The following is a 22,624-nucleotide window of genomic DNA, read 5'->3' as shown; positions in this document are numbered from 1 at the left end:
CCAAGAAGGCTGCCCGGCCTCGCCTCAGCCCCACCTACTCCTCCCACCCAGCCCCGCCCAGGCCCTCACAGCTACAGGGCCCTCAGCGCCCCCCCCCCCCCCCGAGTTTCAGGGCCAGGAGACGTCCCCTCCTCAAGGCTGGCCTGTAGGGCACCCGGCCCTCCCTGCAAGGGGCTGACAGGCTCCCAGATATAGAGTCTCCTTAGAGTCTAAGCCCCCACACCCGTCGTGGCCCCGGGGCGGCCCCGGTGGTCCCCGGAGGAAACGGTGCCCGTGTCCCTGCAGCTCCTACGACTGTCTGAGGGACGACCCCTTCGCGCACGACTGGCCGGCGCTGCCGCAGCTGCCCGGGCTCCACTATTCCATGAACGAGCAGTGCCGCTTCGACTTCGGCCTGGGCTACATGATGTGCACTGCGGTGAGTGGGGGCGTCGGGCCACGTGTCTCCAGGGCCAGCATCCCGAAGAGCCCCCCGGAGGAGGAGGAGGCGGCTCGGGCGCACGCGGGGCAAAAGACAGGGCTCAGTGCTGGCAGCAGTCTTGGCGCTCTCCCCGGGGCTTGAGGGGAGGAAGCAGGAGTTTCCTCGTCCTACCACTGAGGGGACCCGCGGTCGGAGAGGCCTCCCCTGCCTCAGTCCCACCTGGGAGACGTACCTAGCTGGTGGGGCGCCCCGTGGGGGATGGGGACTCAGTCCGACCCCAGCCTGGCGGGGGGGCAATGAGGTGCCCGGACGGGGCCGGCAGCAACCCCGGCTGCTCTCTCCAGTTCCGGACGTTCGACCCCTGCAAGCAGCTGTGGTGCAGCCACCCGGACAACCCCTACTTCTGCAAGACCAAGAAGGGGCCCCCACTGGACGGCACCATGTGTGCGCACGGCAAGGTGAGCGGGGGCGTGGGGGCTGGCCTGGGCCCCCCACCCCACTGCCTCTCTCCCGGAGCACTCCAGCAGCTATCGCATGAGGCCAGTCCCCCATCCAGGGCTCCTCTCCCGAGGTCCCGCGCTGAGGAGTCGTGTCAGGGTGCCGTCGGCTTTGTTCCCAGGAGTGAGGGGTTGGGACTCCTCCGCAGGGGCCTGTGGCCACAGGGTCCAGCCTGGCCCTCCATCCAGAGACAGTCGGGACCTGTGGGCTGAGTGGTCCTGGCACCTCGAGATCTCCACATCTCCTTGGTCAGCTCCACGGAAAGACGAGTCATGTGGTGTGTGTGTCCGGGAGTCTTTGAGCAGTGCTCCGGGCTGTTCCTAGGCCATGCTCGGGAGCACCCCCTGGTGGTACAGAGGGATTGTTCCCCACTCTGTGCTCAGGAGCGCCCCCTGGCAGTGCTTGAGGGAACATGCACTGCTCGGAAGAGAACAGGAGCTGTCCTTATCCCTGTCCTCTCTCTCCTGCCCAGCTCTGTAATTGTAAGGACTTGAAAGTGGAGGAAGGGTGGACCCCATAGGTATTCAGCACTAACTCGGGAAGGGCCGGGGGGCTTCTGGCCCTTCACACCCCCACCAGCTACCAAAGGCCTATCTTTGCCTTTGCCTGTGCTCTCCAGCTCCTTGGTTTTAGGTGGGCCCAATACTTGTTCTCCTTGTGTTCTGAGCATGATGCAGACAGGTCGGGCTCAGCTGGGATGTTCACTTATGATATTAGATGCACTTCCTCTTCCTCTTCTTTTTCCCCTCTTCCTCTCCCATTCCCTTCCCTCTCCCCACCTCTTTCCCTCCATCCCCCTCCCCTCCTCTCTCCATCCCCTCCCTCCTCTCCCCTTTTGTCACGGTCACGGTCCTCCCGTTGTTCATCGATTTGCTCGAGCGGGCCCAGTAACGTCTCCATCGTGAGACTAGTTGTTACTGTGTTTGACATATTGAACATGTCACGGGGAGCTTGCCAGGCTCTGCCGTGCGGGCGAGATACTCTCGGTAGCTTGCCGGGCTCTCCGAGAGGGGCGAGAGGGGTGAGAGGGGCGGAGGAATCGAACTCAGGTCGGCCATGTTGGCTGCGTGAAAGGCAAATGCCCTACCGCTGTTGCAAGGTCAACCTAAAGTCAACCTGCAGCAAACTATAAACTAAACTCCCCTTTTGTAATGCTAGCAAACCAGGGCCTCACACCTGCAGGGGTCCTCACCTCCACCCCTTAGCTACATGCCCAGCCCACATTTATTTTAATTTGCAGGAGGGTGTGCACTTACAGACTTGAGTTTCATGCCTGTTCCCACACACCCCACCAGCTCTGTTTGTTGAAGAGGCTCTGGTTACCTCCAAAACTCCTGGGACTAAGCCACACCATGTCTCTGAGCTGAAGCATTTAAACCTTCAGGACTGCTTGGCCAAGAATGTATGAAATGGGCCCTGGGGGCCCCTAACAACTATTGGATATCCCAGGTCCTGAGTACACAGATCTTCTTTCCTACCTTCCTTCAACCGTTTTCCCTCCCTCCCTCCCTCCCTCCCTCCCTTCCTTCCTTCCTCCCTCCCTCCCTCCCTTCCTTCCTTCCTCTCTCTCTCCTCCTTTCTTTCTTTCATTCTTTCTTTCTCCTTTTTGGGCCACACTTGGCAGTGCTTAGAGTTTACTCCTGACTCTGCACTCAGAGATCACTCCTGGTGGGCTCAGAGGACCACATGGGAAACCAGGAATCAAACCCAGGTTAGCTGTGTGCAAGCCAAGTGCCCTACTTCAGTATTATGGTTCCAGCCCACACAGATATTTCTTAATTAACAAGAAGTGCCAGAGTTTCCAGGCACACAGGAAGGCACTGGACTTCGATTCTATCCTAGCATCGCTGGCAGTGCTCAGGAGCATTGTTGAGCTGAGACCCGAGTGGCCCCTGGCACCTGCACTCTCTCCCTTTCCCTCTAACTGTCCCCTAGTGTCAGCATGATGTCTGGCAGCCTCCGTTGTTTTTTTTTTTGTCACACCCAGCGGTTTTCAGGGCTCTATGTTCTGTGCTCTCTGCTCTGTGCTCTCCTGGTTCTGTGCACAAGAATCAGTCCTGGTAGGCTTGGGGGACCATATGGGATGCTTGGGGATTGAACCTGAGTTGGTCACATGCCAGGCAAGTGCCCGATATGCTGGACTATATCTCCAGCCCCCTGGGTAGCCCTTAATGGGAACGGACATACCCTGGGTCCTTCTCTGGGGAAAGTCAAACTGGGGTGCTCATTGCTGGCTGGTTGAGGGTCCGGGCCGCAGTGGGGGGGTCAGCCAGGTTGCTACTGGGAACATCAGGAAGGGGGTGTAAGGGGTCGTCAGGGACTGAGGCCAGCCCTGTGTCTTCCAGCACTGTTTCAAGGGGCACTGTGTGTGGCTGACCCCCGATATCCTCAAACGTGACGGCAACTGGGGCGCCTGGAGCCCCTTCGGCTCATGCTCCCGCACCTGCGGCACCGGCGTGAAGTTCCGCACCCGCCAGTGTGACAACCCACAGTGAGTGGGACCTGGCCCCCGGGGCGGGGGGTCCCCCAGCCTCCGCCCATCCTCTCTTTGCCAGCCGAGACTCAGCAAAGGGAGGGCTCCTGCCCCAGCCCTACGGCCTGTAACAGAGGGGTGTTCTCCACAATCAGGGACGCTCCACCCAGCGCGCAGCCAGTCCTTCACTGTCTCGCCAGGAAGAAATGGGCTTTTCCCAATCCCACCCACTTGGGGCCACTGAACTGGTTCATTATGTGCCGGTAGTACCACCAAATGCCACTAGGGGGCGCTGCCTGCTCATTTCCCTAAAGAAAGCTGATTTCTAGCGGGTACTGAGTGATTTTATTTTTCTGAAAAAGGTGGGGGGCGGCAGGGGGCCATCGGGTGGTAGATCTGGTCAATTGGGGAACTTTTGGCTCAGGGTACGGAAGACAGAAAGTGAGAGGTGAGATAGGCTGGGGTGTCCAGAGCCTACAGTGGGGAACTGCTGTTTGCAAAGCAGGCAAGAGGCAGGGTCAGAAACCAGAACCATCTCCGTACCCCAACCCCAGTCCCTAGTGCCTGTAAGAGACAGAGGCCACCCTTAGCTTGTCAGTCTAACCCACACACTCACCAACATCACCACTTCTTTTGTTGTTTGGTTTTGGTTTACACCCAGTGATACTCAGAAGTTACTCCTTGCTCTGTGCTCAGGAATTACTCCTGGCAGTGCTTGGGGGACCATATGGGATCCTGGAAATCGAACCTGAGTCGACTGGATGCAAGGCAAGCATCCTACTCAGTGTACTATTGCTCCAGCCCCAACACTCATCCCTTCTTACCTCCCTTGCTGCTGGTCTCTACAGCACCAAGTGCTATGATGAAACTGACAAGGCTGGATGAAACTGATTAAGACCGGAAGTCAGATGAGGTATCGCCCACCGTGGGGCAAGGACCCTTAGGGGCCTCCTTTTGCAGCCAGTATATAGCTACCAGAACTGTCCATGAGCTCAGAGGTGTTCCCTCTCCAATGGGGACAGTGACCACCAGTCTCCTCCACCCCCTACTTCTATGAAGGTTGCTTCCCTGAGCTCCACGAGCCCTCACCCCACTCTGAGGTCCCCAGAACTATGCCCTCTGCTGGTCACCTCAGTTACTGCCAGCACAGGTCCCTGGTCCTATTTCCCTCCACAGGCTCGAACTGCACTCCCTCTGTCCCCACCTCCGGAAGACCCTTCCCTACAGGCTGTTGGGGTTTGGTGGAGAGAATCACTCCCAGTGAAATAAAGGGTTTGCAGGAAAGCGGCCAAGGTCGGGAGTGTTCCCCTGTGCTGACACTATAAAAACTCTGTATTTGGGCTCCCTAATCTTGGAGTTGTTTTTTAGGCACTTGCTCTGGGTCCCAGGGTTTATGGTCCTTGGGGGGTATGCGTGGGGATCCACGAGAAGCAAGCAGAACCTGATGGCTTGTCACGTCACTGTGGGTTCCTGATAACAGTGATGAGAACCGAAGGAGGATTCCCAAAGGGAAACCACTAACCCCTTCTCCTGATTTATCTGTTTGTTTTATTTTCAGGGGAAGGCCACAGTCAGTAGTAGTCAAAGGCAGCTCCTAGGAATATTCAGGGGACTGTGCGGTGCCAGGCTTTAAACCTGGGGCCCCCTATGCGAAGCCTGTGCTCACTCCAGTAAATCATCTCTCCAGACTCTTAATAGAGCCAGGAGGGCACACCTGGCAGTGCCCTGTCTCTGTGCTCGAGAGTGCCCCCTGGTGGTGCTTGAGTGCAATTCCTGGGTCTGTACTCAGATGCGCCCCCTGGTGGTGCTTGAGGACTATTCCTGACTGTGACATATGGTGGTATTCAGGGTTTGCTAGTGGCTGGTGTTCAGGAGACGCTTCATGATGTAAGAGATAGGCTGCATACAAGTGATTACCTCTTATCCTAACTCTCTGGAACTTTTAAACAATGTTTTATTTTGACTGAGGATAAAACCTCATACATAGGGCCTCATGCGTGCCAGGCATTGCTTACTACTGTGCCACATTTCCAGGCCCTTCTCTACACCATAATCTAAGATCTGGGAGGCAAGGGTTCTACTCGCTCCCTACCCTCAGCAGAGTCATCTTGGGGTTGCCCCGGCACAGGCTGAAAGAACTTTGCTTTTTCCTCAGCCCGGCCAACGGGGGCCGCACCTGCTCCGGCTTGGGCTACGATTTCCAGCTCTGCAGCCCACAGGGCTGCCCAGACCCCCTGGCTGACTTCCGCGAAGAGCAGTGCCGCCAGTGGGACCTGTACTTCGAGCACGGGGATGGCCAGCACCACTGGCTGCCTCATGAGCACCGCGACGGTGAGCCTGGTGGACCCGGGTGGTGTCTAGGACTCGGGGGCGTGGCCTAGGGTAATGAGGTGGGACTGATAGCTTGGGGGTGTGGCCTATGACAGAGGGGAGGGGCCAGGCATGGCCCAGGATGCAGGGACGAGGCCAAGAACTCAGTATTGGGACCTGGCTTCATCTTGGGCTTCAGAATATATTGTTACATTTGGGTAACTCCCCATTTCTAATGAATTTTACTATAATCCTATATTTCACCACATAATCACTGCACACTTTTTGGTTTTGTTTGATGGATCACACCCTACAGTGCTCAGGACTGACTCCTGACGCTGTGTTCAGGGCTCACTCCTGGCCAGGCTCAGAAGACCATACAGGTGCTAAGTGTCAAACCCAGGCCAGCAAGTGCTTTACCCACTGTACTTTTATTCTGATCCTTTATGCCATATTTTCCTGTTCCTTTTTTTTGCCCCTATTATTCCTCTTTTCTTCCTTGATTTTATAAAAACATGATGTGTGACCACTCTGTGAAGCTTTTTAGACAGACAAAAAAATTGTGTGTGTATTACTTAAATAGCCCGGCAAGCTACCGAGAGTATCTCGCCCGCACGGCAAAGCCTGGCAAGCTACCTGTGACATATTCGATATGCCAAACACAGTAACAAGTCTCAAAATGGAGACGTTGCTGGCTCCGCTTGAGCAAATCGATGAACAACGGGAGGACAGTGACAGTGAGTTACATATCTATGGTGCAACATTAGAATGCATAAGAATATGGTGAGGTTCTGTGGTGAGGTGTGGTATTTATGTTGATTGATCGATGGCAGTGGAGGGCTTGGAACCCAGCGCCCCACAGCCCCTGTGTCTCTATTTACCTGAGCCCCATCCCAGTGATCCCCAGTAACTCTGAACCACCGGGTTGGAGAGGCAGAGAAGGGACTGAGGCATTGGTCTTACATGGCAGAGCTTGGTTCAATTCCCAGCACCACACAGGGTTTCCCAAGCACCCCAGGGAGTGACCCCCAAGCACAGCTGGAGCAGCATCAGGTGCCTCAAAACTCTCAATAAAGCAAAAAAGCTATGAACCGACCCCAGCCCGTATCTGCAGGGCTCAGGCAAGTGAGAGGGAGCTGACCATGAATCACCATGGACTAGGGGTGAAGTACAGGGAGAGGGGGGAGGGAGAGAGAGAGGGAGAGAGAGAGAGAAGCCCCTTCTAGTTTGAGGGTCTGCCCTGTGGCCGGAAGTTAAGCAGAGTCTGACCCCATGTCATTGGTCCAGGACAGGAGGGCAGCAGGGACCGCCCTGAAGATATGGTTTGTTCTGGAGTCTGAGCAGACCCAGAAGTGTCCTCAGGCAGAGCCACCCCAAGGTTGGGGTGCTCGGGCATGTCTTGAGAGATCAGAGACTGCACCGCCGATTGCCCGCTTCGATGGGCCAAGACAGGTTGGAAAGGGCGTGTTTCCTCTGCCCCGGCAGGGGAGCTGGGAGCCCCGGCAGAGTTGTTCTCTAATGGACTCAGCCTGGCGCTGGGCATTTGCCACTCGCACTACTCTGCTGCTTCTCTCACAGCCAAGGAAAGGTGCCACCTGCACTGCGAGTCCCGTGAGACCGGGGAAGTCGTGTCCATGAAGCGCATGGTGCACGACGGCACTCGCTGCTCCTACAAGGACGCCTTCAGCCTGTGCGTGCGTGGAGACTGCAAGGTGAGGAGGGAGGTTGGCCGCAGGGAGGGCAGGGCTCCGCGGGGGCGGAGCTTAAGGGACAAGAATGATTGGGTGCCTTGCGATGGGGGTGGGGCTCTGCGGGATGGGGCTTCTGGGCGGAGCTTAGGGGGCAAGGCTGATTGGGTATCTTGCCATAGGGCGGGGCTTCGGCGGAGGGCGGGTCATGCAGGGGTCACAGGGTGATTGTTGGCTGCCCAAGTGCCGGGCTTCAGCGACAGGAGGGCTCCCTGGGAAGGCAGGAGATAGGGTCCCTGCAGCTTCCGGTGGGGTGGGTCTCATGGAGGGCACGGCTTTAGGAGGGGCGGTGTGTCAGTGGAAGGCTAGGCTGCTGTGGGCCCGGATTGTAGGGTGCTACAGGGGACTGCATGGGCGGGGATGCAGAATGAATGCCTGCAGCAAGGAGGGTGGTCTTCAGTGGGCAGGGACTGCAGAGACCGCTGGCTGCAGGAGGTAGGCTTACTTACAGTCTAAGGGTGGAGCTTCGGGCTAAAGGCCGGTCGCAGGGTGAGTTTAGGAAGTGACAGCCACCACCAAAGTTGCAGAATTGAAAAGGGTACACATGCCTACAAAATCAGGAATAAAATGGGGCCCACAGGGGCGTTCTCCAAGCATTGCCATTTTGATAAAATATAGACTCTGAGGCCAGAGCATTAGGACACTCGGGAGCACCGGGCTTGCATGGAGTTGCTCTGGGTTCTGTCCGTGGCCCTGCATAGGATGGAAGGACCTAATCATAGGAGACAAAGCTGCACACAGATTGGGTGGGGGAGCCCTGACAATGACTGGAAGTGGCCGAAAAACAGTGATGGGAGTTAGGGTGAGAGGAAGGGAAGGAAGGAGAGGACACAGCTTTGTCTCAATTCTCCACACTCTTCCTTTTCTAACCAGTTAGTGCCCTCAGTGGTAAGGGGCCATCAGCCTTCTTATTAAAAGCCTTTTGAGGGTCCCTGTAGGAAAGCATCCTTGTGCTAAGAAGACATCTGGGTGGGGATGCCGATCTCCCCTTCCCTGAACCTTCAGGATAGGGATGGGAACAGCTGTTACCCAGCCAGAGTCCAGTGAGTATAGGAGGGATGAGGGTAGTTTCAGAAGGACTTCAGTGGCTGTCATTCTCCACCCCTACAGAAGGTGGGCTGTGATGGGGTCATCGGCTCAAGCAAGCAGGAGGACAAGTGTGGTGTGTGTGGCGGGGACAACAGCCACTGCAAAGTGGTCAAAGGCACTTTCTCACGAGCCCCAAAGAAGCTGGGTGAGTGCATCCCTGCTGGGTCGGAGCTGAGCTGATAGGGAGAGTCTGGGTGCCTGGGACTGTAGTTGCGTTCCCCCACTGCTCTGGGGTGGAGGTGGGGTCAGACTGGCTCCCTGTGATACTCAGTCCCATCTGGCCAGTGCCCAGGGCGAGGTGGTGTTGGGGATCAAACCTGTGGCCTTGCATGTACAAGCAGGGAGCTGCCCCACTGCGGAGCTCCCAGAACTACCTCCATCTCCTGCTGACTCAGTCTCCTTACCTGCACCCCACCCCCAAAGATTACATCAAGATGTTCGAGATCCCTGCAGGAGCCAGACACCTACTCATCCAGGAGACGGATAGCACTGGCCATCGTCTTGGTGAGTCTCTCTGCCAACCTCTAGAATGCTCCTGGGGACCCTATACCCTGGGCCCCACCCACCCACCCAATCACCTGACCCATCTGCACATTGTCTCAAGTTATGGGTCAGGCTCTTGACATGTGGGGTGTCTCTTGAAATGCAGGTGTGTTGCAGTTCTTCAGCAAATTCCCCAGCCTGGGGGCCACTTCAGGGGCAGAGGCTTCAACTGCCTGCACCTGCTCTCCAAGAAGTTGGGCAACCCTCTCTGGGGAATTGTGGGTCCCCAAATGCTGAAGTGATACTGGGTCACTTGGGAGGTTCCTGGGAGCTTCCCTGATTTGGGGCTCCCAAACTATCCTATCCACTCCCACCACTGCCTGACAGACTGTGCCCTTCTAAGACAGGCATTTTACTCCTTAAGGGGAGGCATCCACTGCCAGCGAGGGGATCTGCTTCCTGGGGGAAGGGCACACACCTCCTGGGCTAGGCATCGTCTACCTCTGGGTGGGGGTTCCTGCTGGTTCCCAAAAGGGACTTGGCATGTCAGCAGACAAGGATGAACCTCTGGCAGAGGACAGCTGGTTCCTCAGGAGCTCTGTGCCCCAACATACTCTGCAAGGATGGGGATCCCCACAGACCCCCCCCCCTTCTGCTCTTCTAGCTGTCAAGAACTTGGAGACGGGCAAGTTCATCCTCAATGACGAGAGGGACAGGCCACCTGCGTCCAGGGCCTTCATCGCCATGGGCGTGGAGTGGGAGCTGCGTGCTGAGGATGGCCGTGAGACACTGCAGACCATGGGCCCGCTGCACGGCGCCATCACTGTGCTGGTAAGGGGGGACGGTGAGTGCCAGGGAGGACCATCCTGTTACCCCCTGGGGTCTCTTAGTCTCCAAGTTCAGGCTGTCCTTGGTGACAGGAGAAAAGAGCCTGGTGTTTCCAGTTACTCTTGCCTAAGAGAAAGCACAGCAGTCGGGAACCATTGGCTGACATGTACCCATCCTGGGTTCAAGTCCCAGCACCACGGGACTCTTGAGCACTGTGAGGAGCAGCTCTGGGGACCTGAGCACTGCTGAGGTGTTCTGGATCCCCCAGTGTTCTTTACCACCTGAGACAGGAAGCAGCGCCACATCCTTGGACCCTGGCACCAAACTGCCCACCCAGTTGGTCTTGGGGCCCCTGAACTTCCTGAACACAATTTATAAGCCCCTCCCCAATTTGTTTCTATTGCATAAGGAACATATTTTATTTGCTCAAGGGACATCCAAAGCTTTCCTAGCCGGGCTGGAGCACAGACTTTACACGTAGGGTTCCTGTGTCCAGGCCCCAGTACGGTATGGTCCCCTGAGCTCCAGGTTGAGCCATCTACTCCCCCTTCCACAGAAAGCCTGGCTGGAGGACCTGAGCCATGGACAGCAGGGAGGGCATTTGACTTGCATGCAGCAGCCCAGGTTCAATCCTCAGCACCCTATATGGTCATCTGAGCATCACCAGGAATGATTCCTGAGCACAGAGCCAGGAGTAACCCCCCGAACACAGCTGGGTGTGCCCTCCCCAAAGAAAAAGCATGACAGGGAAGCCCCAGGTGTGACCTTAAAACCCAAAATATCATAATTTAAAACCTCAGACCAAGTCCAGGTCCCTTCAGTCTGGCTTTGTGGTTAGGTGCAAGCTACCCCCCAGACTCACCAGGGGGCCTGCGGACGGAGGTCTCCAGGGGCTGGACCAACCTCAGCATCCATCATCTCCAAGTTTAATGTTAAAGTTTTGGCTCACTGGCAGCCACATAGGTCTCGGTGAAAAATCGGGGGGCTGCTGAGCACCCCCTGAGGCCAGCCTGCAGGCCTGAGTCAGGGCACTGGGAGGCTGGAGTGATTGACACCTCCGTTCCCATTCAGGCGGCTCCAAACCCCGGGGGTTGGCTACCCACAGCTCCTGAAGTACCTGATCCTCGGGCTCCCTAAGTACCCCTGCAGTCACCCTGGTTGAAGGGGGAATTCAGCGTTTCGGAGCTCAGTGACCCTGAGTTCCAAGAATGCCAGTTCCCAAGGGGCGTGGGGGCACTTTGCTGGGGACGGGAGCAGCCTCGCTCATGGCGCTGGGGGTCCAGGTGGTCCCACAGGGTGATGCCCGCATCGCGCTCACCTACAAGTACATGATCCACGAGGACGCGCTCAACGTGGACGGCAACAACGTGCTGGAGGATGGCTCCACGGGCTTCGAGTGGGCGCTGAAGAAGTGGTCACCTTGCTCCCGGCCCTGCGGGGGAGGTGAGGCCCACGGGGAGAGTGGAGGGAGCCTCCAGCCTCTGTGCTGGCTGACTGTGATGCGGGGAGGGACTTAGATTGGAGGGGACACAGAAGCTTCCTGTCATACCCAGGGTGCCAGCCAGGGGCCAGGGATCCCACTTACCCCCTCCCACCCCCACGCATCCCGAGGGTGCCTGATGGTCTCCAAACTGATCAGCCGTGCTCCTGGGTTCAGGTCACACCCCACCTGTCCATTCGAGGGCTCAGACCCCCCCCAAGCTCATGCTGCTCCCAGTCCTCCAGAGGACTCACACCTTGTCCATCAGAGGCCCAAGGCCCTGCCCCTGTCATGCCATCAGAGGACCCAGGCCCTGGTCCTCCCTGCTCATTGGAGGATTCAGTTCCGATCCACTGGATGGCTCGGGCTCCACCCCTTCCCACCCTTCCCACCCATCTGTGAACTCAGGCCCCTGTCCATCATAGGGCTGCGGCCCCACCCACCACCAGACTCAGGTTCCACCCGGTCCAGATGCCCTATTCATACACACACACACACACACACACACACACACACACACACGGTCTCATCCATCTGCAGGGTCTCAGTTCACCAAGTATGGCTGCCGCCGGAGGCTGGACCACAAGATGGTGCAACGGGGCTTCTGTGATGCTGTGGCTAAGCCCAAGGCCATCCGCCGTGCTTGCAACCCGCAAGAGTGCTCCCAGCCTGTGTGAGTGCTCCTGTAGGAGGGGCTCTCGGGAGGGAGGTGAATGGGGCCGCCACCTCCCAGACACAACGCAGAGTTCTTCCTCACCGCCTTCCATGGGGTCTCTGATGCCAATGGGCCACTGCGCAGGCCTGCTCGAGTCTCACTGTAGGACATCTTAAAAATAACAGTAGTGAGCAGATGGGGCAGGAAGGAGCTGAAAGGTAGTACAGTGGTTATGGTATGAATCTGACCTGAGTTTGATTTTCAGTACACCCATGGTCATCTGAGCACTGCTGAGTGAGCCTTGGAGGCCCCCAGCACTGCCAGAATGGTCCAGAGGTTTGGGGCATTGCAGGGTCTGCGAAGCAATATATCCTCAAGTCCTGGTATTGACCTTCTGGCCCGGTTCCCTAAGAATCCCCAGCGGAGCGCCCCATCCCTCCTGAGTGATAATGAGACATAATAAGACATGGTGCTCCCAAAGCTTGTGTTCCTAATTTGCATGTGTGAGTCTTGGATGGATCGTCAAACATCGCTAGGTGTAGCCCTAAATTACCACCCACCAATATATATATTTTTAAATATATAATTAAATTGTATTTTTTTAAAGTTGTGGGACAGAAATAAGCCTCAGAGAGGGTGGAACATGTGACCTGGTATATATAAGACTCTTAAGTTCGACCCCCAGCTCTGGGTGGGCCACCAAGTACCACCCAGCCCAGTCATTACCTAAAAGCATCCAGCCCCACTGGCTCACACTGCCGGCCCAACACTGCCAAGGGGGACCCTAGTAAAATTAAAGATGGGTCAGCACAGTGGTTCAGCAGTGAGACACGGGTCTTGCATATGTTGGCCTCTGAATTCAATTCCCTGTAAAAATAATAATAATAATGACCTTTGAGGGCCAGAGAGAGGATAAGGCACTTGCCTTGCATGTGCCCAGGCTGGGTTCAATCCCCAGCATTTCATATGTCCCTGAGGCCCATCAGGAGTGACCTCTGAGTACAAAGCCAGGAGTAAGTCCTGAGCACAGGTTGGTGTGGCCCCCAAACCAAAAAACAACACGAAAATGCCTTTGGGTGTTTGGAAATGGCAAGGAGCATTCCAGAATATACTGGGTGTGACACAAAAACCAAGACAGAAACCCACAGGGCTGGCAAGATAGCGTTGGGGTGAAGGCACGTGCCTTGCACATGGTTGACTCTGGTTAGGTTCTGGCACTGCCTAGGGTCCCCCAAGCCCCTCCCTGAGCACAGAGCCAGGAATCATCCCTGGGCACTCCAGGTGTGGTCCGAAACCCTTCCTCCCTGAAATAAAACCAAGCGAGCAATGCTCAGATGGGGGGACCGAGGCTCAGAGGGTGTAGGGTTTCTTCCAATTCCGAGGTTCCCCAAGCCACTCTCGGCAGCAGGGCTGGACGGTTGGGAAGTGGGCAGGAGGATCCTGCCCGGGAGCTGTTCAGTTCAGTCGGTGTGTCCAGCGAAAGGCAGCACCTCCTGTCGTTGTGCTAGGCTTCACCCACGGGAGCGAGGGAGGCTGGCCTGGGCAGGGTGGCGGGGAACTCAGTTCGTGCTGTTCTGCCCCGCAGGTGGGTGACGGGCGAGTGGGAGCCGTGCAGTCAGAGCTGCGGGCGGACGGGCACGCAGGCGCGCTCAGTGCGCTGTGTGCAGCCGCTGCAGAATAACATCACGCGCTCCGTGCACAGCAAACACTGCAACGATGCGCGGCCGGAGGGTCGCCGGCCCTGCAACCGGGAGCTGTGCCCTGGCCGCTGGCGCGTTGGATCCTGGTCCCAGGTAAGCCTCGACTCACCCTTGCGGAAGAAACTGCATCCCTTCTCATGTAAGCCCCACCCCTTGGCAGGCACGCTCCACCCTTCCTTGATAAGCACCACCTTCCCGGGCAAACCCCACCCTTCCTGGGCAAACCCACCCCTCCCAGAGAAACCCCCGCCCCTCCCAGAGAAACCCCGCCCTTCCCAGAGAAACCCCGCCCCTCCCAGAGAAACCCCGCCCTCCCCAGATAAGCCCCGCCCTTCCATGATAATGGAACCTTGCGAGCCCCAGGAGGGTGATCCCATCCTGCGCTTGGTAATGGGAGAACAGGTCCCAGGTGGGGGTCTGGGGAGGTTAGCCGTGTAGGCACACGCGAGGGTGAGTTCAAGGGATGGGGTAGTGCTGATATGCCCACCACCCACCACTCAGGGTCCCCAGGAGCAGCTCGGACTCAGCATTTCACTGGCCTGTCTCAGAAAATCCAGCTCTTTGTTCAGTTTCAATTTAGCGTCTCATCCTTGGACCTTTTCACACCGGGCCAGCTGCTTCATGGACTGATGCTTGAAAGCCGCTGATTTAGACATTAAAAGCATCAAGGAGGGATTGGGAACTGACTCCAATGGCTGCAGTTTTAGGAGACCTAGTTTCCCGAAATAAAGCAGAGCAGAGAATCAGCACAAGGAGAGGTTTGTGGGTCAAGTCAGAAGAGACCCAGACAGGAAATCCTGGCTTCAAGACATCCCTTTCAGTGGTGTCCTGACCCTTTTACAGCATCAAAGTGGAAATCACGTGTGACATATTTCACCCCTACATGCATAAACACACTTGAGTGTCCAAAGCTTTTGAGGGCCAGTACACCGTAGCAGGTCTCGGTAACTATTGCAAGTGACGCCAGTGAGGCAGCAGAAATAGCACCTGTGCAGACCTTCAGGTGTGCACTGGGCGCTCCTGGGAGCTGTCCAAGGGCCAGTGCTGAAGTCAGACCCAGAACGTTCTAGGACAGGCGGGTGAGGTTTGGGTGCAGCTGCTTCCTCTAGAGGCTCTTCTCTGGTGTGTGTGTAAGATCTCCTGGACTTCCTCCAAGTAGTCCCAGGGTATAGCAGGTCCTCTGACACCCGCCCTAACAGTGCAGGGGATCATAAGTGACCACTCTACTCCACTCTCACAGTGCTCAGTGACCTGCGGCAACGGCACACAGGAGCGGCCAGTGCTCTGCCGCACCACAGATGACAGCTTTGGAGTCTGCCGGGAGGCGCGGCCTGAGACAGCCCGGATTTGCAGGCTTGGCCCCTGTCTCCGTAAGTGTGACCTGCTTCCCAGCCCCACCATCGCTCTCCTTGCTGTCTGCTCTCTGGAACTACATCCCTGCTGTCCCTCACCCCCTCTGTGAGTCTGTGACTCTTCCCCCTATTGTCTTGTCCCCGCAAGTACACCCCCGGATGCCCATACGGGCCATGACACACCCTGCTGCCTGGCTCTCTGTAACTGTACCCTATCCTGCCTGCTCTTTGTCACTATACCTGCTGTCCAGTCTCTAAGTACACATCCTGCTACCCATACCAGTAAGGATGGCCCTGCTGTCTACTCTCTGCCACACCGCACTCCACTGTCTCATCCCCCACCACAATGCCCCCTGCTGTCCAGTCTCTGTAGCTACATGCCTGCTGCTGTTCCTGTCAGAATGCCCCCTGCTGTCTTGTTTCCATAGCTACATACATACCTGCTGTCCCATCCTCATAATGATGCCCCCTGCTGCATCCTCCCTGCAACTACATCTCTGCTGTTCCATCCTTTGTCCTGTTCCCATAAGTATGTCCCCTGCTGTCCTGACCCTGGAAGTATGCTCTCCTCTCTCCTGGCACCTGGGCAGGGCTTGGAGGGAGCAGAATGCCACATTCATAAGCTTAGAGCCCCCACCATGCTCCCTCTCCTGGGAGAAGAGAGGACAGACTCAGCCCCTGACCCCCGCGCCCACAGGACATTTTTGCCAGACTGGGGTTCCCCAGGGTTCCCAGGGCCCCGGGTCATGAATGCACACCTCCCAGGTGTGACATGGAGGGGGCACCCAGCCAGGTGCGTCCCTGAAACAACTAAAGAGGAAAGTCCCGTTGACTGAGAGATGGGACCCCCCCATAGTGGGGAGGAGGAGAGGGGCACATGTTTCCAGTAAAGCCTTACTGGGACCCCCTGAGTCAGGCTGTCCCGTGCTGAAGCTCTGCTCTCCTCCCTCCCCCCTCAGGAAACCTCTCGGACCCATCGAAGAAGAGCTACGTGGTCCAGTGGTTGTCGCGCCCAGACCCCGACGCCCCCGGGCCGAAGAGCTCCTCAAGTAACCGGCCGGTTTATAACTTTGCCCCCGCCCTTCCGCGCATGCCCTGTGCGCTGTGGGCTCTGCCCTGGGCTCCGCTTCTCTCTCTCTATGGAAAGCTCCCCTGACCAGCACCACCTTGAGCGCTTTTCTCGGCTGACTGTCGGCTCCCGGCCTGTGGCTCTCGCCTGTCTCGGCTGCTGTCTGGTTTTGGAGCTGACTGTGCAGCCTCCTGGGGGCGTGGCCTCCAGGGGGCGTGGTCTCCTGGGGTGCCCGACCTGGGACGTGGTCTCCGGGGCGTGGCTTCGTGTGGGCGTGTCTCACGGGGCGTGGCTTCACGGCCAGGAAGGGGGCACGGCCCCGGGGGCACCCCATGCTGGCTTGTCAAGGGGCAAAGATCTGTCATGTGGGCCGAGGGGCCCAGGCTGGAGTTGAAAGGGGACTCCTCCAAGCTGAAGCTGCCGGTGGGACCTCGAGGGCCGACCCCACCACCCTCTCCCCCTCTACCCACACCCCCACCACGCCGCCGCTGCTCACTGGGGAGACAGAGCCGGGGTGGGGGTGGGGGTCCCGAGCCTCCCGCGGGGTGCCCGCCGCCGTGCCGGGTGTGTGCTTCCCGTGGCCTTGTGTCAGTGCCCAGCGCCCGCGGCCGCCTGCCGCCGTCAGACAACCACAGAATTACCTCAATTTTTATTGCTTCTGAGCTTAGAGAAAACTGTAGAGAGAAAGGGAAAAAATGCCTTAAAGTTCCCCGGTCACACCAGATGGGCTTCTGAGGGCGGGGGGCTCGCCGCCTTCCAGGGAGGAGGGTGGGGTGGGGTGGGGGGCGGCCCGGTTCCACCTTCTGCCAAACCCAGGCGGCCCCGGCGTGCCCCCTCCTCGCCCCGCCTCCCGCCTCGGGGCACCGGGCACCCGCCAGCCCCTTGGTGTCCCCAGCTGCCCGCTGGCAGCGACTGTTGCTTGGAGGCCCGCAGGGCGTTCTGACAGCTGCCTTACCGAGGGTGACACGCTGCCCGCGCCCCCCCCCGCGCCCCCCGTTCCGCGCACAGCGCTCCGCTGGCCTCCCGCACCCTGGCGCTGACTACTGTTAATGTAAATACTCGGGTATGTGCAGCCGACTCCCTCTCTCTCTCTCTCTCTCTCTCTCTCTCTCTCTCTCTCTCTCTCTCTCTCCCTCTCTCTCTCTCTGTCTCTCTCGACTGTTAACTGCTCTCCTGGACTAGCCGGGGTGGGCGGGCGTGGGGCGCCGGCCGGCAGGGGGGCGCTCTGGCTGCACCAAGCACATCAGGGATCTTTCCTTCGCCTTTTGTTAATGCTTCAATGATAATGATGATGTTGTTGTTGTTGATGATGATGATGATGATGATGATGATGATGATGATGATGATGATGACGGCGCCTCTCAGGCCCCAGCCGCCATGTCCCCCCGCCCACGCCGAGTTTTTGTTTTCTATAAGACGTTTAGTGTGTGCCAAAGTGACTGTGAAAATCCACTTTCTCCCCTTCAGCCTTCACCCCACGCCTCCTGCGGAAAAGGCTCCGTGTGATGCACCCCCTAATAAACTCAATAAAAGTCCCGTGAAACTGGGTGCTTGCGGTGTGGCTGCTCCTCCTGCTTCTTTCTGTCCCCACCGCCACCCCACCCCTGGGCTGAGCCGTGCCAAGGCAGTGCTGTGGGCAGTGAATCTGGGCTTGAGTAGGTTTGGGGGTACGTCTGGCTCCAGCGAGATGTTGGGGTTCCCCCTGAGCATTTTCCCATTCCAGGACATTCCACCTTGCTGCTCTTGCATTTGGATCCTTCGTGCTGAACTAGGCAACTCTGCAGAGAATGGGCCAGTGGCTCTCTCCTGGGGGAGGGAGGGTGATGGAGGGTAGCAGAGATCCAGTGGGGGTTAGGGGCAACCTCCAGCTCCCTGCTTTGGAGTCGCCCTAGGGTGTCCTGGTGGAAAGTGTATCCAGACACCCACCAAGAAAAGCAAGCTGCGGGTTGGCCACCAGCAGTGGGACAGGGAGCCATGCACTGCCCCCTAAGGATCCAGGCCCCCTCGTATGATGGGGGTGAGAGCCCCTCTGCCAAACAGAGAATAAGGCAGAAGGTGACCCTATGGCAGGTGTGAGGACAGAGCCGACCTAGGGGTGCTGGTGAGTTGGGGAACCCTGAGGTCCTTGGGTGAGTTCATCCACCACCAGCAAAATGACTCAGCTGGGGCTGGTGACAGTCCTTAAGCACAAATCCCAGAAATGGGGTGATGGGGCTGTAGTCCCCCAACTAACAGGACAGCGAGTCCCTGGGATTGTGGGGGAGGGGCCGTTCTCTGACTTTCCCCATCTCACGCTCAATTCCAAAGTGGCCAATTTTTCATTCTTCTAATTTGGGGCGTGTGAGTAGGAAAGACTCGGGGTGCTGGGGATGGAACCTCGTGTGGGTCTCATGCCAGGCAAAGCACCTTCTGCTCTGTACAGGTCTCTCTCCTCTGTTGGGATATTTTTAATTTTGTTCAGCGCATAAACAAACCCGAGCCCCAATTCAAAGGAAATGGGACCCCAGAATCCTGCCTGCCTGGAAGAGGTAGTCGCAGCTCCCCCATCCTCACCCCTTCCCTTTTATTCCCCCACAAACCCAGTGCCAGGTGATGGGCCAAGTCCCTGAGCTGGAAATACCAGGCTGTCTCTTGAACTGCTCTCATCCCTGTGTGGGGTTCCGCTCTTCCTCTTCCTTCCTTCCTCTGAGGAGCGCGGGGTCCAACAACAGTGCCCCCATCTGTGAAAATCATTCCCAGCCCCTCATCACCTTTTCCCCCTTCTGATTTAAGCATTTGAGCACCTAGGGGATGTTCACAGACAGGAAGTGGAAAGGTCGGCCTCTACTACCTGGCCTGAATCCCAGGGGAGCCCCACGCTCCCAGGAAGTGGGGGTCCCTGGGCACCCTGAAACTGTGTCTGGGGAGAGGGGAGATAAGGGGGTACTAGGGCGAAGGGAAAGGAGAGGCACAGCCTCAGGTCAGCAAGAGCGTCCTGACAGCAAGCTCAAAACAGATCCAAAGAAGCTGATCTGGGCAGCTCATAAGGCCCCAAGTTTGATCCCCTGAGTGCTGTGGGTGCCAGGAAAGACAATCAAGGCCCAGGAGATAGTACAAAGATTCAGTGCACATGAGGCAGCAATGTCGTTCGAATCCTCACTCACCTGCACCGTCGAGTCCCTCCACACACACACAGCATTGCGAGGAGCATCTCTGGAGGCCTCTCTCCCTCTCCCACCCTGCTGCACTCCGGTGTGACTTTGCATCTCTGGAGGCCTCTCTCCCTATCCCACCCTGCACTTTGCACTGAATCTGACAAGCTGGGCAAGAATCGCTGATGGGATGGGAACCGCTCAGCCCTGCTTTGCATTGCTTGGGAGATTTCTACGCGCCCTACGCGGAACGTGTGAATTTCTGGGAGACGGAGGTGGTCTCGTGTGTCACCAGGGGGCAGTGGTGGGGGGGAACCTAAGCCCACTATCTCTGGATGTGGCAGGACTGCCAGAAGTGCTGAAGAAGATGTTCATCAGACGTAAGTAGACGTCAGAGGTGGCCCTGCCCCTCTCCTGCTCTCTTGCAGAGATGCTCAGAGAAGAGAGGGTACATGGAGAGAATACGCGGCTGGGCCTGGGGGGAGATCAGGTTCAAACCCCAGCACCCCGTGACCCACTGAGCATCAGCAGGAGTAACCACCCCCCACTCTGGTCCTGAGCGAGGAGTAAGCCCTGAGCACCATGGAGTCTGACCCCAAAACCCAGCAGAGAATAATTATGGTAGATTGGTTGGGAGCCAGTTAAGTAAAAAATTGATAAGGCAGCCAATACCTTAAATCACTGCATCCCTATTGCAGATTTGATGCCAATTTGGAGTGGGAGGGGTAGGGATGCAATCTTTATGCCTAGTTTTTTTTTCCCCCTCCTCTCCCAATGTCTAGTGTTTTTTAAAACAAAAATTGTGTGGGGGTCAGAGTAATAGTACAGTCGGTGGAGTGTTTGCTTTGTATGCTTTGATCCCCGAAATCCCATGGATTCCCCTGATCCCCGCCAGGAATGATCCCTGAGCACAAGCCAGTGTGGCCCAAAAACTAAAAACAATTGTGTGAGGGCCAGAGAGATAGTACAACTGGGAAGGCAGTTGGTTGCATCCAGCCAACCTGGATTTTATTTCTGGCACCTCATAAGGTCCCCTGAGTCCTGCCAGCAGTGATTCCTGAACACAGAGCCAAAAGCGATATCTGAGCACAGAGCCAAGTGTGATTCTCTGAGCCCCGCCATGAGTCAACCCCAAGCACAGAGCCAGGAGTAAGCCCTGAGCACCACCAGGTGTGACCTACGAAGCAATAAAAAGATTTTAAGAATTCTGTGGGGTTCAGAGAGATAGGACAGGGGCTAAAGGCCCTTGCCTTCCCAGTTCAATCCCTGGCATCTCAATGTTCCCCAAACACCTCCAGGGAGCACTCCTGAGCACAGAGCCTGGAATCGTCTCTAAACACCACTAGGGGGCGCCGCTGAGCACAGCCCCAGAAGTAGCCCTGCAGCATCGCTTGATGTGGTTCCACTTCCAAACATAAATCCCAAAGTGGGAAAAGCCAGCCTCTGGGATTTGCCCCACACGGCTTTCGGGACTGACTCTCCCGGGTTTGCGTAGGTTGTAGTTGCTGCTTACAGACAGCAGCTGAGTCTACCTCTGCCCCAGCATTTCACCTGGCCCAGGATGCTCGCTCTGCACCCCCCACAGGCCTGCTCTTATCTCCTACACTGAGAGGCGCCTAAAAGGTCTGCTTGGAGGAGGGGGCACTGCTCGCAGCTCGGTGCCTGCACCCCACCCCCACTGGGAGCATCCCCCGTCCCCGTGCACCTGCTTCTCTCCAGCACTGTCTCTGGGCTCCCCCAGCACCTCCTGCAAGCCGCCACCCCTCCCAGTCCCTGCCCGCCTGGGCTGTGGTGACGTGTGCCCTCTTCTCTTGCAGAGGGCCGCTGCCAAGGGGACAAGTCCATGTTCTGCAAGATGGAGGTCTTGTCGCGCTACTGCTCCATCGAGGGCTACCACAAGCTCTGCTGCCAGTCCTGCGGCCTGCAGGGGAACCAGACCCACTGGGATGACCGTGCCCAGCCGCTGCCGCCCCCACGGACAAACAACGACATCCTGCAGGAGGAGCCGGAGGCCACGCCCCTGACACCGACCCTCCGTCTGCAGGAAGAACCAGAGCCCACCCAACCAGCATCCACCCTCCACCTGCAGGAAGAACCAGAGCCCACCCAACCAGCACCCACCTTCCACCTGCAGGAAGAACCAGAGTCCACCCACCCAGTACCCACCCTCCGCCTGCAGGAAGAGACGGAGCCCACCCACCCAGCACCCACCCTCTTGCAGACTCCTCTCAACGCCTCGCGCCCTAACGCCACTGAGGAGCGCCCCGAGACCAACGCCGTAGATGGGCCCTATAAGACCCCCAGCCCAGACGTGGGCAATTTCATCCCGAGGCGCCCCAGCCGCTACGAGAAAACCCGCAACCGGCGCATCCAGGAGCTCATGGAGGAGAAGAGGCGGCAGGAGAAGCACCCAAAGATGCAATAAAGTGGAGAGAGCCCCCGAGCGCCCCCTTCTTTCTTGCTTCAAGAGCGACCCCCAACTCCCTTCCCAGGATTAGCCTGGCCCTGTGGCCTGCTAGGAAACAGGGTGAAGGCCAACAGCCATATGTTCAGGTCCCGGAATGTTCTAGAACCTGTTGAGTGGCGGGAAGAGGGGCAGGCAGAGAGTGATGGGAACCAGTCCGGAGAGACCAGGACCTTTCGGACCCAAGCCCCAAAAGGTGCAGCCCCATAAGGTGCTGGAGGGAGCATGTCCCAATCCCCCGGGGACCCACAGGTGCTGGATAAGGTGTGTCCCAACCCCCCAGGGGACCCCCAGGTGCTGGATGGGGTGTGTCATAACCCCCAGGGACCCCTAGGTGCTGGGAGGCATGTTCCAATACTCCAAGGGACTTCCAAATGCTGGAGGGGGTCTGTCCCATTCCCCCAAGGGAGCCCCAGGTGCTGAAGGGGGCATGTTCCAATCCCCCAGGGGATCCCCCATGTGCCAGAGGGGGCATGTCCCAATCCCCCAGGGGACTTCCGGGTGCTGGAGCGGGTGTGTCCCAATCCCTCAAAAGAGCCCCAGGTGCTGGAGGGGGCATATCTCAATTCCCCAGAGGACCCCCAAGTGTTGGGTGTTCTCAATCCTCCCGGGTGCTGGACAGGGAATGTCTCACAGGTCCCCAGCCCCAGGTACTGAGGACAGCTTACTCCTGGCTCTGTCTCACATTACCTCTGGGGACCCCCAAGGACTGGGGGTGCATTCTCTCATCCACCAAGCAGGTGACGGCCATGTGCAGTGGCAACCAGGGCCCGACCCCATTGGAGGGGCTGGATGGGAGTATCCAGGTCTCCCTGTCCTAAGAGTACCCCCACTTCTGCTCTCCCACATCTAGATGTGTCAGGAGAATTCTGGAAGGGCACCTGAAAATAATTGGGGACACCTGTGGATCTGGACTCTCCAGC

General features: G+C 57.6%; 1 protein-coding gene across 1 annotated transcript in view; it reads left to right on the top strand.

The window, feature by feature from the left end:
* The window catches only part of ADAMTS2 (ADAM metallopeptidase with thrombospondin type 1 motif 2), a 102,418-nt gene extending 80,658 nt beyond the window's left edge, over positions 1 to 21,760 (top strand). The window contains exons 9-22 of the mRNA XM_056115704.1: positions 286 to 418; positions 766 to 879; positions 3,265 to 3,410; positions 5,548 to 5,723; positions 7,281 to 7,414; positions 8,561 to 8,684; positions 8,963 to 9,043; positions 9,687 to 9,853; positions 11,134 to 11,293; positions 11,871 to 12,003; positions 13,571 to 13,778; positions 14,926 to 15,055; positions 15,997 to 16,086; positions 21,055 to 21,760. Coding sequence (XP_055971679.1) covers positions 286 to 418; positions 766 to 879; positions 3,265 to 3,410; positions 5,548 to 5,723; positions 7,281 to 7,414; positions 8,561 to 8,684; positions 8,963 to 9,043; positions 9,687 to 9,853; positions 11,134 to 11,293; positions 11,871 to 12,003; positions 13,571 to 13,778; positions 14,926 to 15,055; positions 15,997 to 16,086; positions 21,055 to 21,662 — 2,404 coding nt within the window. The 3' untranslated portion in view covers positions 21,663 to 21,760. The remainder of the gene's footprint in view (positions 1 to 285; positions 419 to 765; positions 880 to 3,264; positions 3,411 to 5,547; positions 5,724 to 7,280; positions 7,415 to 8,560; positions 8,685 to 8,962; positions 9,044 to 9,686; positions 9,854 to 11,133; positions 11,294 to 11,870; positions 12,004 to 13,570; positions 13,779 to 14,925; positions 15,056 to 15,996; positions 16,087 to 21,054) is intronic.
* The last annotated feature ends 864 nt before the right edge of the window (positions 21,761 to 22,624 follow it).

The sequence above is a fragment of the Sorex fumeus genome, unplaced genomic scaffold (genome assembly GCF_029834395.1).
Source record: "Sorex fumeus unplaced genomic scaffold, SorFum_2.1 ptg000029l, whole genome shotgun sequence".
Classification (NCBI taxonomy): Eukaryota; Metazoa; Chordata; class Mammalia; order Eulipotyphla; family Soricidae; genus Sorex; species Sorex fumeus.
This window is presented reverse-complemented; position numbering and strand designations above follow the sequence as displayed.